General features: G+C 43.7%; 1 protein-coding gene across 2 annotated transcripts in view; it reads right to left on the bottom strand.

Moving 5' to 3' along the window:
- The window catches only part of LOC123027062 (zinc metalloproteinase-disintegrin-like NaMP), a 58554-nt gene that overhangs the window by 22772 nt on the left and 21247 nt on the right, over positions 1-14535 (bottom strand). The window contains exons 4-10 of one of the 2 annotated variants that reach the window (XM_044437407.1): positions 14360-14438; positions 6620-6696; positions 5888-6083; positions 4453-4515; positions 2610-2681; positions 2363-2532; positions 913-997 (exon numbers count right to left, since the gene is read on the bottom strand). In XM_044437407.1, coding sequence (XP_044293342.1) covers positions 913-997; positions 2363-2532; positions 2610-2681; positions 4453-4515; positions 5888-6083; positions 6620-6696; positions 14360-14438 — 742 coding nt within the window. The remainder of the gene's footprint in view (positions 1-912; positions 998-2362; positions 2533-2609; positions 2682-4452; positions 4516-5887; positions 6084-6619; positions 6697-14359; positions 14439-14535) is intronic. The other variant, XM_044437408.1, reaches the window with a different exon arrangement.

Here is a 14535-nt window from a genome sequence, read left to right as displayed (position 1 = left end):
GTGCGCAAACTAAGGATTCTGTTATATTTTTTTTAATTCTACGCCAGCTCAGCTGCACACACAACCAAGTTGCTCATGTTCTGTGGGATGAGGGAGCTGTAGCAGACGAATTGGATATGACTGAGGTGGCTTGAGAATGTCATTTAGTCTGTTTTTGCAAGTAAATTCACATGGTTGCACCTCCCAAACTACTGCATGGAACAGAGCACAGTTATGCTTCTAATTTTGCACTTCTCTGAATTTAAAATGCTGGTTTTGGCTTTATAATTATACCAAAATGGGTGTATTGCAAAACATGTCTTTTCCAATAAAATGCATATAAAATGTATATAGTATTATTCAGTGTGTATGGACTGCATAGTTTGGGTCTGTTTAAAACAATGCATGATTAAGAAATAAAGAGAACTGAAGAGAACTTCCCTATCTTGCTCACAAAGATTCCTTGACTTCCTACATCTCTTGGACTCATGAATTAACATATGTGAAGTGAATTAAAAAGAGACCCATCCACCCACCCACCCTTGTTTGTAGTAAAGAAATGACAGAGGCAGGCAGAGTAGCACCCATAGTCAGAAATGAACCATGGGCACATTTCTTGAAACCATCAAGGAGTCCTAACCCCCACCATAATAAAATAAAAGTAAAACTAGAATTCTTACCAGCAGCTGGGATAGCTTGAAAGCGAGGAAATAGCATGCAGTAACTACCTGGTTCAATTCCTGCGAGTATCTTTGAACCACATGGTGATGGGCCTTGGTGACCAGCCACACCTCCCGTGTGGTGCAGGCACCCAGGAGAGTTTCTAACATGTTCCAGATATGCCCACCAGCCCACAAAGGTTGCCCTCTTTATAAGCCTCCCTTGCCTGCCAGCTAATGCTGGTTATTCCAGATATTATCTGATCCCACAAACCTGGACAATTCCCAAGGAATGGGAAGGATTGCACATGGTCCCCACATAGGCCAGTCCTACGGTTGGTCCATTGAAGTCAATACCCCTGCAAAAAAGAAGAGGGCAGGGGAGAACAAGACGGTGGGATTTCATAGAACTGTATTACTTTGCTGTATTGTCACTGCCCCAGGCAAAGAGGCCACCAATTTTTCTGTCTGGCATTGTGGATTCTGCACCAGGGACGTAGAATCACTGGAGCATCAGATTTCCCAGTCTAGCCAAAGCTTCCCTGGCTTCCTACACTGGTGGGATTTGGCCTTCAAGCTGCACTCCCTGGAGGAATCCCACCCCAAGGGGTGCCATCCCTGTTGTTAACTGCAGTGTAGGTCAGAAGTCGCAGTTTGGATGCAGGTGAAAAGAACTGGTCCCATGCAGGGCCCAGTTTGCAGGGGGCACTAGAAGCATGGATTTGGTGAGTGACGGAAAGTATGTCCAGGTCTGTTTCTATGTGCTGCAAAGAGGTCCAGAACTCTGTACCTCTGACATCATCCCCACCCCAGCCTGACCTGACTGGTAGCTGCCTTTCTCTAAGTCATGTGCATTCCTTGACGTGGAAATCTGATTTGTGTTTTGGTGTCTGGGGGTAGATCTGTGCATTAGCACAAATGCCTGTTTGCAAGCAGAATCAGGCAAATATCTGCTTCTGCCAATGTGCAGACAACGGGATGAAAGACAGCTCGAAATCCACAAAACACAGACAGCGTTCATTTTAAAAGAAATCTAGATACCTTTGTTTAGAGAGAAAGTAGTTCTTCCCTAGCCAGAGACAGTGCCTGGGTTTGCAAGTCATGACAAGCAACCCTGCATAGGTTCCATGGTATATGTGTTTTTTCATGAATGTTCCTGAGAGATGACCAAGTGTTTTCTCTGATAGCATGGTTTCTACCCTCCTTGCTCAGTCCTCCTGCCATTGGCACATATCCCATCTGCCACAGTGCCTGAAATTCAATCAGACACTGGATGGCTGGAACAGCTCCTGCTGCTGCTGCTCTTTCTGCAGCAGCTGAATACCAGGACTGGAAAACTGGAAAACCCATGGTGAAGTGTGGAAACCCTAGAAAAGACTGCTGTTTCTTACAGTGGTTTCTAAAAACCAAACAGTCCATGCTGAAATATAACAACGGGCTTTGGATGACACAACAGACCGTCTTGTGCAAGAAACCAGTCATGTCATAGAAACCCACTTAGTCTGAGGATGCACCCTATCCAGAGACTGTGAAAAATTAAGACCGTTATAGGTAGCTCTACCACAGGCTCACCTTGACAGCATTCTGGGAAAACAATCCCCAAACACACATTTGGAGCATCTCAAGTGTGTAGGTGAGTGCCTGAGTCCCATGCCACCCACAAAATATCGTCCTGTAGTCCACACCCAGCTGTACCCGCTCCTTTTCACCACTGCAGTACATACGTAAGTAACTGAGCATTATCGTTCTTTCTCCGCTTAAGCAGAACGTCCTGCCTCCACTCCGAAAACCGGTCCAGGGTGACGCTTGCTGATTCATCCACAATGATCTTATCCCCTTCTGACCAAATTTCTAGGCCAATCAATGCCACATGAATGTTTATGGCTTTGTAAACCTGCAAGGTGGACAAAACATTATCAGAACAAAAATACACTGAGAAACTTCAAGAAAAAGATTGGCATGACATCCTACCAGGTTTATATAGTTGACAATTTCATATACTCTTGTCTTTACGCCATTCAGGTTGCGGCTGTACTTCCTGAACTGCAAAATAACAAAAATGCAAGTGTTAGGAAGAGACTTCAATGAGAGAGAGCGAAAAAGAGAAAGAGCGAGAGAGAGAGAGAGAGAGAGATGCAAACAGAAGCAGAGGAGAGGGCATGAAAAAAAAAGGAAGATATCTACGAAGTGAAAAATCAGTGAAGCTGCTTCTAGGGAGAAAAGGTTTATTATATCACTTAAATTAGTCATAGTATATTGTAACCAGTGCACTGTGCGATTTAAAACCTTACCATCTTTTCAGCATTTTAAAGGAAAGGTCACTGTCTTCATTTTTATGTTGTGAGTCTGCTTTTTATTCTGTTTAATTTGTTGCTGTGTTTACTTATGCTATCCTTTCTTTAGCATAATATATAGATATGCGTGTGCATAAATACTTCTAAGCACAGTTTTGTATTGTTGGGAAGATTTGGTTAAATCCTGTCTGAAAAGCATTACTCCTGTGTGCCTTTGCATTGTGGGATCAAATCCTGTCTTCCTTCTCCAAACCAAGCTGTCACTGTTTAAAATGGAGTTCCCCCGCTCCTTTCTCTCACCTTTAGCTGTAGGCTACAGTAGGCCATTTTAGCCCAAATATCCATTATAAATAGTCATTGTTGGAATTCAGTTTACAATAATCTTTTGATAGCCCAGAGGACTTCATGTGCCCTGATCATGCAGAATGTTTAGAGTCGAGATAAGGGCCTGAGCTTATCATGAATAGTTTCTAGTGGCTTGAATTTGCATGTCTGAGCAGACCTGGAGATGGGTTCAAGTTACTCAACTAAAGTTCAATACAGACAATTAGAAATATTTTAATCTCATTGTTACAGTGTGATTGACTGACATTTCTTTATCTGTTCTGTACGTGATGACCTCAGAATCGCATTGTAATCTCTGCATTCTGTCATCAATTGCCCTGTACCTGTGCACCTATAAATGCCCTGTAATGGTATTGAAGCTTTGCAGCAGAGTTCACCTCTGCCTGCCCGGTAATGCAGCATGCATTATCGTGAGAACCGCGGGAACCTTGGGGGCAAAACAATAAAGCCTCAGATGGTCTGGACCCTTGGTCTTTCCCACGAACCTGAGTTTTATTCCCTCTTCTCAAATTGAGATTCCAGGATGCTGACAGTATCCCACTCTGGAATCCTTTGGATAAAGAGTGGTTAAGAAATATTAAAAGCAAATAGATGCTGAGGAAAAAGAATAAGGGAAGCTCTTCACCACTGGTCCCCTCTATGAACTTCCAAGATGAGGATGATTGGCTCCTGGAAACAGAAAATTTGGGGCTCAGTGGAACTTGGAGATGAAGAAGCGAGGTAGAAGCGTGGGCCTTCACTTGGATTAGTGCTGCATTTGCTCGGGATGTATGCTTCCTTCCACCACCCCCTTCCTCTGCCATCTCATTGCGTTTCTGTTTTTAGAGAAAGGCGTGTTTCTCCAGCCCTTAGTCAGCGCTTCATGCGTACTGAGAACGTTCCGGCCACACTGGGCTGTTCTACGTTTTTCCCCTGCATAGGGTTTTCCCCAAAAGATTTGGATGCTTCTTCAAATCTAAGATTTCTCCCAAGTTTGGTGGTGTCATTTTGGATTCATAAGCCATGACACGCTCCACATGATCGTGAGACATAGAAATACTCTTCCAGTAAAAAAGAGATGGGGGACGGCCGGAAAGAATTGTAAAAGGAAGCAAAAGCATTCATTCTCATTACTAATTTCATTTCTGTACTGCTCCATAGCCAAGGCTGTCTGGGAGCTGGACAGTGATATTTACCACTGTGTTGTCCACGGCAATGTAGAGTTCCACGTACTTCCTGCTCTTCAGGTATGCCTGCTTCTAAATGGAACAAGACAGTGAAGACGGTTCAGATGGATGCAGAGTGGCCAACGTCCCAGCCCCCGAAGTCGGCAAGAATGCTGAATCATCAGATAACCTTTTTTAAAAAGCTGGTTTTACAGCCTGGTCAACGCACACCATGTTTTGGAAGCACTGGTTCCATTTAACAAGACGTGGATAGGGTCAGAGCTTGTTAAATGTTTTGCATTTGAGGAATGGAAAAAATCTCAGGGCTGAAGGAATTATGCAATGCAATCCCAGGCAGAAGCTGAGGCTGCCCACATTTGAAGAAATCTGCTGAGATGCAGAGATGTTTTGATGAGTCACTTCCCAAATAGTGTCACTGTTGTATATCCCAAACCACGCTCATTTTGAAGATGGTGAGATGCAAATATTTAGAGCACAAAAACAGCCCTGCCTGTATGAACACAAATCATTAATGGATGGTGGCGTAACAGGCAATCCTTAACTTGGCTACTAATCTTGCATAGTGCACACTGTATATGCAGGATTGTACTCTTTTGATAAACCAACACCAAAAATGTTACAAAATTTGGATGAAAATGATTCTGTGGGGTACTTTTATGCCCCCCAAAAAGGCACAGAGGGAGGGTAACTACAAGTCAACTAAATCTCCTTTGAAAGCTGATACTCTGCACTACATTTTCCAGCAAACAAAATTAAATTCCATTGAGGAACAGCTTTTCTATTGGTTTTTTTATTTCGTTGTTGCTTGAACCAAATTATTGTTCTGCATCACAAAGGTCAATAGGCCACATTTGTTATGCACATTTTTTTGCTATGCATAGTCTCAGGAAAGATTAAGTCTTCAATTACCCATCCCAGCTAAAACCTGAACGCCATTCTTATGCCGATTCCAAACTTCCAGGAGAAATATTCAGCCACAATGAAGTATTTTCCCTATGAAGCTTTTCTGTTGCCTGAGTCATTTTTTTCTGGCCCATTATGTGATTAGCATGGGACGCAGTCCCACTTTCAAAGAGGACCATAGAGCTGTGAAAGGGGAATTAAAACTTCCCCCATCACCACTATTTTTCTTTGAAATGTCCACCCCCATGGGGAGCAGGGTGAGAAGGAAATAATTCCCACCAATGAAATTCTGGAAGTGAAAGAAAAAGTCTAACTCCTAAACCCACAACACCCTGCTCCCACAAATCAGCACCACCCATGTACTTCTTTTCCCTCCAGTCTCCCATTCAGCCAGCTTCTCCTCTGCCCAGAATGAGTTGAGCAGGGCTTTAGAAGCTTCTTCAACCTGGTTTTTGTGCCCCCATCGAATTCTGCAGCACTGAATGATGACTTGCGACCTGTCTTCTTGAGATTATGCTTGACGATGTGACCTGAGACTTACTTCTGCACTTGTGCTTGACCTGGCAATTTTTTGGATTGGTTCTTCCATTTGCCAAGTAGTGTTGGTCACCCCACAGACTTTGGGGGCCTCATCTTCTTTTTCTAGACTTTCATATTTGAAGACTGCATGAGCTTCACTGTCCAAAAGCTTCAAGGGTTCGATAAGGTACCTCTTGCCACGACTCTTGAAATACCCTCTGAAAAACATTGGAAGACACCATTTCAGAATAGGATGATGAGGCTGAACACCCAGTTTCTACTAATCAAGGAACCTCCTTTCCTAAATAATGATAGTTATGGCAATCATAATGAAAGAATTCATGATTCAAATCCACCTCCTCCTACCTTGAGTAGCAGCAGCAGGGTGGGGAGAGACAGATTTGCTGCTCTACTTCAAGACAACCAAAACAACTTGGCTTGACTATGCTGTGTGTTAATGCTGTTCCCACTTGGAATAGTCGATCCTGCCCTAATCCTGCCACCCTCCAGATATTTTGGTGATGATTCTCAGTACTCCTGTCTGCCTGACTAATCTTGACTATGGGGACTGAGGTTGATGAGAACTGAGCAGTACCCATTGCTCACCAAAAGAAACGTTCTCTGAAGGACCATTTGCCTATCCTGTTTCAACATGCATCCATAGCGAGAAGTATTAAATAGTAATTTTTCAACAGCAGAAAGTCACCATGGCCGATCACCATCTCAATGTTGAAAAGGCTACCGATCATCTTACCTCAAACCACGGCATGTACTGATGCTTGCGCCAGAGCTGGTATCACCCTGGATGTGTCCTCCATAATAACAGTGGTCCTGCAAGGAGACAGAGGAACATACTGGTACGCCTTGGCTAGAGTGTGACTTGTTGTCCAATACAGGAGACTCTGGTTCCTGTGCTAGAGAATCCATATACCTGTATCCATCCCATTAATTAACACAGGGCATGCACAACTCTCATGAAAACGAGCAGGCACTACACACAGAAATGCTGAGCAACTGGGCATTTCAAGGAGGAGAACTTTGCATCGAAGAGCTGGCCATTGTCCCCTCAGCCACTCCGAGGAGCCCCAAATCCACTGCTCAAGGAAGCCAGAGATTTTTCACCCCATGGTCACTGCTTTTTTGGAAGCCAAATAACTAGTACCCTCATTTTGTGGTTCTGTAGCAAAGGTAGGGCATCCTTTTCTAGAAGATAAGCAAATCCATCAGCATTAGTATCTCATTTTTCTATTTTTTAAGTTTAGATCATCTCAAACTGTGAGAACTATTTTTAAAGTTTGCATGGGAATCAATGAGCAGTTGTGGGCCCATTTGTCCTAATAGATGCCTATTGTATGGATTTTCCCTAATATGCAGATTTGCGTACCTTGGTTCAGTCATCCATTTAAGAGGCGACTGTAGCTGAGAAATTTGAAGATGACTGAGGTGGAAGGAATTAGAAAAGTTCATCAAGTGTAAGGACATTTCAGTGAAGACCAAGGCTAAGATCATTCACACCATTGTATTCCCAGTCTCAATGCTGAAAAGAATAAAATGAATGCATGGGACTGGAGAAGCGCTTTCTGAACACCTGGACCAACAGAAAGACAAACAAGGAGGTTCCAGATCCAATCAAGCCAGAGAATTCCCTAGAAGCAAAAATGGCAAAATGACAAAACTGAGGCCATCATACTTCGGACACACCATGAGAAGCAAGGCCCACAGGAGAAGACATTTGTGGCAGAAAAGGAAAGGAAGAGAAAATATGGGATGGATTCCACAGTCTTGAATTTAGAACAGTTAAGTGGGACTGTCAAGGTCAGACATTTTGGAGGGCTTTCTTTCATAGGGTCAGCAAAATCAAAGACAACTTGATGACACGTACACAATTTGCATATGTTTGCATAATTTTATGAAATTTGTGTAACATCATACAAATTGTGTAACTCACAAGATGTTGCATGCCTTACACAAATTGGCATCCAAAAAGCATGGAACAAGAATAATTTGCTACCTCAGTATAGGCTAATTTTCTCAAATTAGGATTTGATTCCCTTCTGGGCCCCTTCCAACTCTATTATTCTAGGAAATTGTGCCAGAATGACATGCTATTTTGGTGCTGATTTGAGGAAAACATTCAAAATGCCACAATTCACCCACTCTGTGCAAATCTATGCAAATAAGGTGATGTTGTGTAAATCATGCAAATAGCACCATTTGCGGTCACTTAGCTTGTTCTTTGGTTTGCTGTGAATGCGCAGCGCATGGTCTGCTTTGGAAGCCTGTGAGCTGACTCAACCCACATCAAAGCAAGCTTGCACCAGCGCAGGGATGGCAAAACAGGATTCAAGGGGCACTGGATTTTCACCCCTTATCAGATTTCTCACCTATCCCTAGGAGGAAGCAGTCATATTCCCTAGGAAGAACATGGTGTGCAAAGGAATTTATATCTTCCCTCTACATTGTTATCAGAATACTCCCTCCCCAGCATTAATCAGTAGCAGCAGCATCCACTGTTACTGTCCGTATCTTGTAGTGGAGGCAGAGAACTGTTTACAGCAAACCTGCCATGTAGTCCAATGCTATACATGTAATTTACTATGTCCTCCTCTGTCCCGTTTGCAATGAGATCAGAACCAAATTACTAAAGACAGAAGTACTTAAGGGCTCTGATCTTGACTTCTTTTATATTGTTATTTATTTTATGTTGTTGGTTTTATATTGTTATTTTTGTATTTTATTGTATTTTATTCTGTGCTGTGAGCCGCCCCGAGGCTTTGGCAAGGGGCAGCATAGAAATGTTTTAATAAATAAAATAAATAAATAAAAAAGGTGTGGGGAACTTTCCATTCACACAAACGGGAACTTTCCCCCCTGAGGGGTTTAGCCACATTAGGGAGAGGAGTATTTTAGTTCAAACCTCATTGGGGAAGGAAGGAAGAATTCTCCTCTCTCCAGTTGTTCAGGAAGAAGCCACCTGGGTGAGCCCGTCCTTGAGATATGGAGCCAGAATTGGAGCCCGTGTTTGCAACATGCCAAGTCCACCTCCTCTTTCAGGTGCATGCAAAGCGATAGGTGGGCAGCACCTGCATATCCAGCATCTGATGGTTGGATTCCTAGAAACCTGAACTCATTTGAATTTTTCCTGGCCCTGCACCAAGCCACCCCAACTGCACCGAGCGGCTTTCCATTCCCCATTTGCGATTTGGTCGATCAGAGGTGCCGAACATTAAAATCAGGACTGTCAGCATGTGTTCTAGCAGGGATGCAGGGACCCTCTCCTATCCTGCCACCAGAGTCCTCCTGCAATGTGACTGGATTCCCCCCAGTATGAGTTTTCAAAAGTACATTGGGATATTTGTAAAAAGCTAAGGGAGACAGGTATCTTGGCAACAGACATGGGCTAAAAATAGAGTTCTGATGACATGCTGAAAAGCAAGGAACTGCTTCGAACCCACAATTAATTAAGAAAGAAGGGTACTTAGACAGTCCCTGCCTTTGTGCTCATACCTGAGTAAATTATTTTCATGGTCCAAGGAAACCATCTGGCATAACCTGTGGAACATCTGTTGTGGGAGATACCTGCTGGGCCTGAACATTATGAAATGAGTCTCACCGTTTCTTAGATCACATAGTTAAAAGTGGCCATACTCTCATGCCAGCGCTCCATGTTCTTTTCTGCAGAAATGCTGCGGCAAGAACAGGGCATGTTCATTGGCCCCTGGGCAGGACAAATGCTCCTTTTGTGAGGAAAGATTTGTTCCAGATAGAGAACTTATACAAATTGGAGGGGCTTGGAAAGGGATAAGGAAATTTAAATGCAGGTTCAAATTACAGTTGGACATCTGTCTGTTTCATTTTTTCCCCTGTTCGGTTTAAAAGAAAAATCTGAAGTTCTTTATTTTTTCATAAAAGGATTTGCAGATCTTATTTAAGTTCGTATAAAAAAAAACACTGAACAAAATCCTTATCCAGCTGCACTGGCTCAATTCAATAGGCACAGCTATTCCTACATAGGGAATATCATGTTGTAAAAATCTGCCCTGGAGCTGCTGCAGATGATGTACCGCTCAGGAAAAACGAGATGGGGACTGCTACTGTACCAAAATATGAGTGGATATGCAGGCATTCTGTTAAGACACTCAGAGCCCTCTACCTGGATGAACAAATATGTGAATTTTGCTTTCTCCCACATTCATATCTTTTAAATATCAACTTCTGTCCTTACAGATGTGATTTTCTTAAACATTCTCATCAAAAACTGAATCAAAAGAAATTTTCACTAGTAATGGGCAAACTTGAATGTGTTATTTATTCAGAAAATAGATCATCTCTGCGGTGGCGCCCAGATTGTGGAATGTGCTCCCTGGAGAGGTGCGCCTGGCACCGAGTTTATATTCTTTTTGGTGCCAGGTTAAAACTTTTTTATTTAATTGCTATGTTAAAAATCAATAGTTTATCATTAACAGTCACTTTTTTTTGTTTTTATATAATTTTATGGAATTTGTTGTTGTTTTATGGTTTTTAATTGTACGTGCTGTGAGCCGTCCCAAGATGCTGAGGCGTGTGGTGACGGCATAGAAAGGTTGTAAATAAAATAAATAAGTAGATAAAATTTTCTAAGTAAGTTCAGACGAGGGTTCCCCGTTAGTCTGAATGCTTGTTCCATGGATACAAGTGTTTGCACATCTACAGAATCTAGCATCTTGGTGCTGCTAGTTTGGAATTGTCTAGTGTGCCGTAGAATTGTAGGGTTGGAAGGGGCCAAGAAGGCAACGCTCTGCTGGTTCAGAACACCAAGTTACACCATCCCTCTCAGATGGCTGACCAGATGCCTCTTGAAGGCCCCTAGTGTGGGAGAGCCCACCGCCTCCCCAGGTCATGGGCTCCATTGCTGTACTGCTCGAACATGACATCATGTGTCCCCACCTTGTGCCCCCCCCCTTCTGATTCCAGGTGGTTCCTGGCTTGGTGATGTCATATGTGAAATAGGTTCACAGAGTTCTTTATTTCCGCTTTCTCCTCAGAGGTAAAGCTTCAAGAGTGATGAGGGAAACAGCAAAGGAAACAGCATCACGTAAGCTTAGAAGGCTATCTAGGTGGTAGGATGGCCAAACATGTGAGGAAGGAACCTGTATACGCCTTCACTGTGATGCTTGGAACTTTGCAATCAATTCTGAACACAGTAGTTCAGGGTTAGGGTTAGGATGTAATTCTGAACACAACAGTCCAGAATTACAGGCTGGAACAAGAGGACTTCTCATTCACAGAAGATGTCTTCTAGCCTAACACATTGATCATAATGTGACATGGTTATGTACCGGAATATTTCAGCTCCCAAACCAATGGAGACACCAAATTTCAAGGTGCCTAGTGATGTCCACACTTCTCCAAAAAGCTGCACAGAAAGGCAAATCATGAGGGGTGGGGAGAATATGTGCAAAAACTAGTGCAGTATATTAGTGAAATAAATATTACACAGTGATATATGTATATGGTGGGGTAGGGAAGAGTGGGGCTCCACTGGGGCATATTGCAACCTGTGAAGGCCTTCAGGCCCTACCTGTTGTGAACAGGGGCAAAAGACTAAGCCTTTTGCACGGTGAGGAAGTACAATGGTGACCTTTGCCCCTGCACTCCTGCCCATGAGAAGATGCTCATAAACCTCTGTGTGCAGGGGGTTATGGGAAGCCCCATCAGCTCACCCTGCTGTTTTCCCATAGTACCTTTGAAAAATGCCTTTGGTGTGCATTTATCCCAAAGCATGGGCTTTGTAGGCAGTATCTTCTTGGGATGCACTGATGGTAGGGAATTTGGCTCATTGGCTTGTTGGAGCTTGATGGGCTTCCTACCTGCTCCCAGGCAAGGTCCTGGAAGCAGGTGGGAAGCCCCATCAGCTCACCCTGCTGTTTTCCCATAGTACCTTTGAAAAATGCCTTTGGTGTGCATTTATCCCAAAGCATGGGCTTTGTAGGCAGTATCTTCTTGGGATGCACTGATGGTAGGGAATTTGGCTCATTGGCTTGTTGGAGCTTGATGGGCTTCCTACCTGCTCCCAGGCAAGGTCCTGGAAGCAGGTGGAATTGGACCCTTTTTCCTATGGACTTTCTTCTTCAAGGCAGGGCATACTCTGTGAGTTTTTAAAAAATATACTCAGGAAATTTGTTCACAAGGCAATATTTGTGCAACTTGCGAATTGTGTAAATGGCCATCTCTTCCATGTCTTGTGCAAAGGTGCACTGAAAAGCATTTGCAGCTACAGTAATTTCCGTAAAATCAGTCCATTTGCACAAATCACACTTGAGCCACATGCTTTTCGGGTGTCAATTTGTGCAAAACATGCAAAAACAACAGTAAGAGCCAATGAGAAGCAAGGCCTTTGCTCCTGGTTCCTGCAGTGCCGGTCTTTTTCTGTCATAAAACCTACACCATCTGAGAATCCTAGAAGTAAATCCCAGCGCAATCAATGGAATTTAGTTTTAAGGAAGAACATAAAAAGGACTTGTTGGAACAGGCCTACCTGCAGTGGCCCAGCATCTTGCTTTCAAAGTGGCCAATTAAATGCCTGTGGGAAAGCTCTGCAGGGCATGAATAGAGTAACAGCCAACCAGGTTTCCAGGGTCATCAGTGTTCCTGTTGTTGCTGCTACGAGCCATCAAGTTGTCTCCAGCTTATGGTGACCTTATGCATGACAGCCCTCCAAAATGTCTTCTCCATGGCAGGCCTGCTCAGGTCTTCCCAATTCAAGGCTGTGGTTTCCCTAATGGATTTTTTTCCTAGCAAGGGGTAACCAGAGACATACACCTCTGACCCTGGAAGTTTTATATACTGACTATTTGTTGTTGGCAGCCATTTTAAGAGGTATGTTTTCATTCTGTGTATCCTTTGCCCTTCATAAAACTCTCAGAGTGGGTAATAATAATATTAAAACAATAACAAAGCATCAAATGTACAGCTAATGCACATAAAATCACCAAGAATCCCCTTCTGGATCTCCTTTGGAGGCCATCCAAGTTGGCAAGGCATCACTGCGACTCGAGGCAGTGAATGGATCAGCCGTGTGCTGTGAGATGAACTGCCTTTGCTTCTGCCCTGGATCTCCTCTCCAGAGCTGCTCCATAAGAAATTCAGTCCCTTCATCAAACGCAAACACACATCCAGAGGCCCATCAAGCTACTTTTATAGTGTCTCCCCAGGGTGGAGTTCAAAAGCTGACCCCAGCAGAACAAACAGAAGCTATCCAGTGGCCGCAGTTCACACCAACAAAGGTGAAGTGAAAATTAAGCCGTGTGCCGAATTCCGTGCTGATTACACGAGAGATAGCACCGCAAATGCTTGCCCTCAAACAGCGGTGGGTCAGAACTGTTCTAAAACTATTGAAGGAAGTGAATGTCTATAACAGGGAGAAACATCGCATGCTGTACACAAATGCCCAGAGACATTATTTACACAGGCAAATGCCAGGAGGGCTTATTGAATTTCAAACAAATGTGCCGTTACAGTTCATAACTCATGGTTATTTGGAAGAACAAGAGATCGGTGCCGAGGGAACACGGCTGACAGCAAGCCATCTGAGAGAAGCTAACAAGTTATGGGCAAGGACGGGCAATCAAAGAGGAAAGAATGTAGAACGTTCTGTCCAGATTACAAACCATTCTTCCCTCCAAACTGGGGGTCAGCACCACTGCTCTACAAGATCTGCAACATGAACTCAGACACCCAGTTGACCCACACATTGGTACCATTGCATAGCAGGAAATTGAGTTTTCACAATTACCCACCGTTTCCTTTCCAGGAATATCATTTGGGAGCACATGATAAAGCTCCCAGACACACACACATTAATCAAAGAGCTAGACTGAGGCCAAAGAGCGGGCCCTTGCTTCAAGTGCCGTATCTGGTCATATCATATCATAAACAGGTCACCAAACCTCACATGATAAAATGTCTGATGAATCATTAAACTTCACCTACACAGTTTGAATGACTGGCAACTCCAGGCCTAAAGGTCTCAGTCCTGACTGAGGACTGTAGACATTCCAACTTACCTGAGAACAAATTTCATTGAGTAAAGAGCAAATTACATCTTCCTAAGATTTATTGTCCTATTGGGCTGTATGCCTTTTATGTGCATTCCAAGTTGATCAAAAGAATTGGACCCAAAAGAATCCAGATCTCCCATCCCTGGCTTCTTGCGCGAATTGCTCTTTCAGTTCCTGACATCTCCTGCACATGGTGGGCATGTTGTGAGCGGAGCCAACTGGAGCCGGGGGTCAGACTAGATGGCCCGGGAGACCCCTTCTGACTCGCTCTGTTTCTATGTTCTCTGCTAAGATGGGTCTCAGGACCAGGTCTGGCAGTGCTGTCTGTGAAAGACAATCCCTGCTGCTTCTATATATGTGTGTGGCTGGATCGCATGCTTGCACAGCTGGGGTGCTTGCTCTGCAGGCACTCTTTCCATGACAGATCAGCTAGAGGATCATGCTTTGGACATTACCTCAGTCTGGGGGCTTGTTGTAATTTCCTTGCCATCGTGGGAAGAATGGGTCTCAGTGTAGTCTTTAGAAAAAAGATCCCTGGAAAGAAGACAACAGGTTTGTTATTCAAGGCAGAAATTAACTTGGACCAAAGATAATGACATAATGAGCCTGCAACTCATTTTTTCCGAGGACA

Source organism: Varanus komodoensis, unplaced genomic scaffold (assembly GCF_004798865.1).
Source record: "Varanus komodoensis strain SLA01 unplaced genomic scaffold, ASM479886v1 scaffold30, whole genome shotgun sequence".
In the NCBI taxonomy this organism is placed as follows: Eukaryota; Metazoa; Chordata; class Lepidosauria; order Squamata; family Varanidae; genus Varanus; species Varanus komodoensis.
Note: the sequence above shows the minus strand (reverse complement) of the source record. Positions and strands in the feature narration are given on the sequence as shown.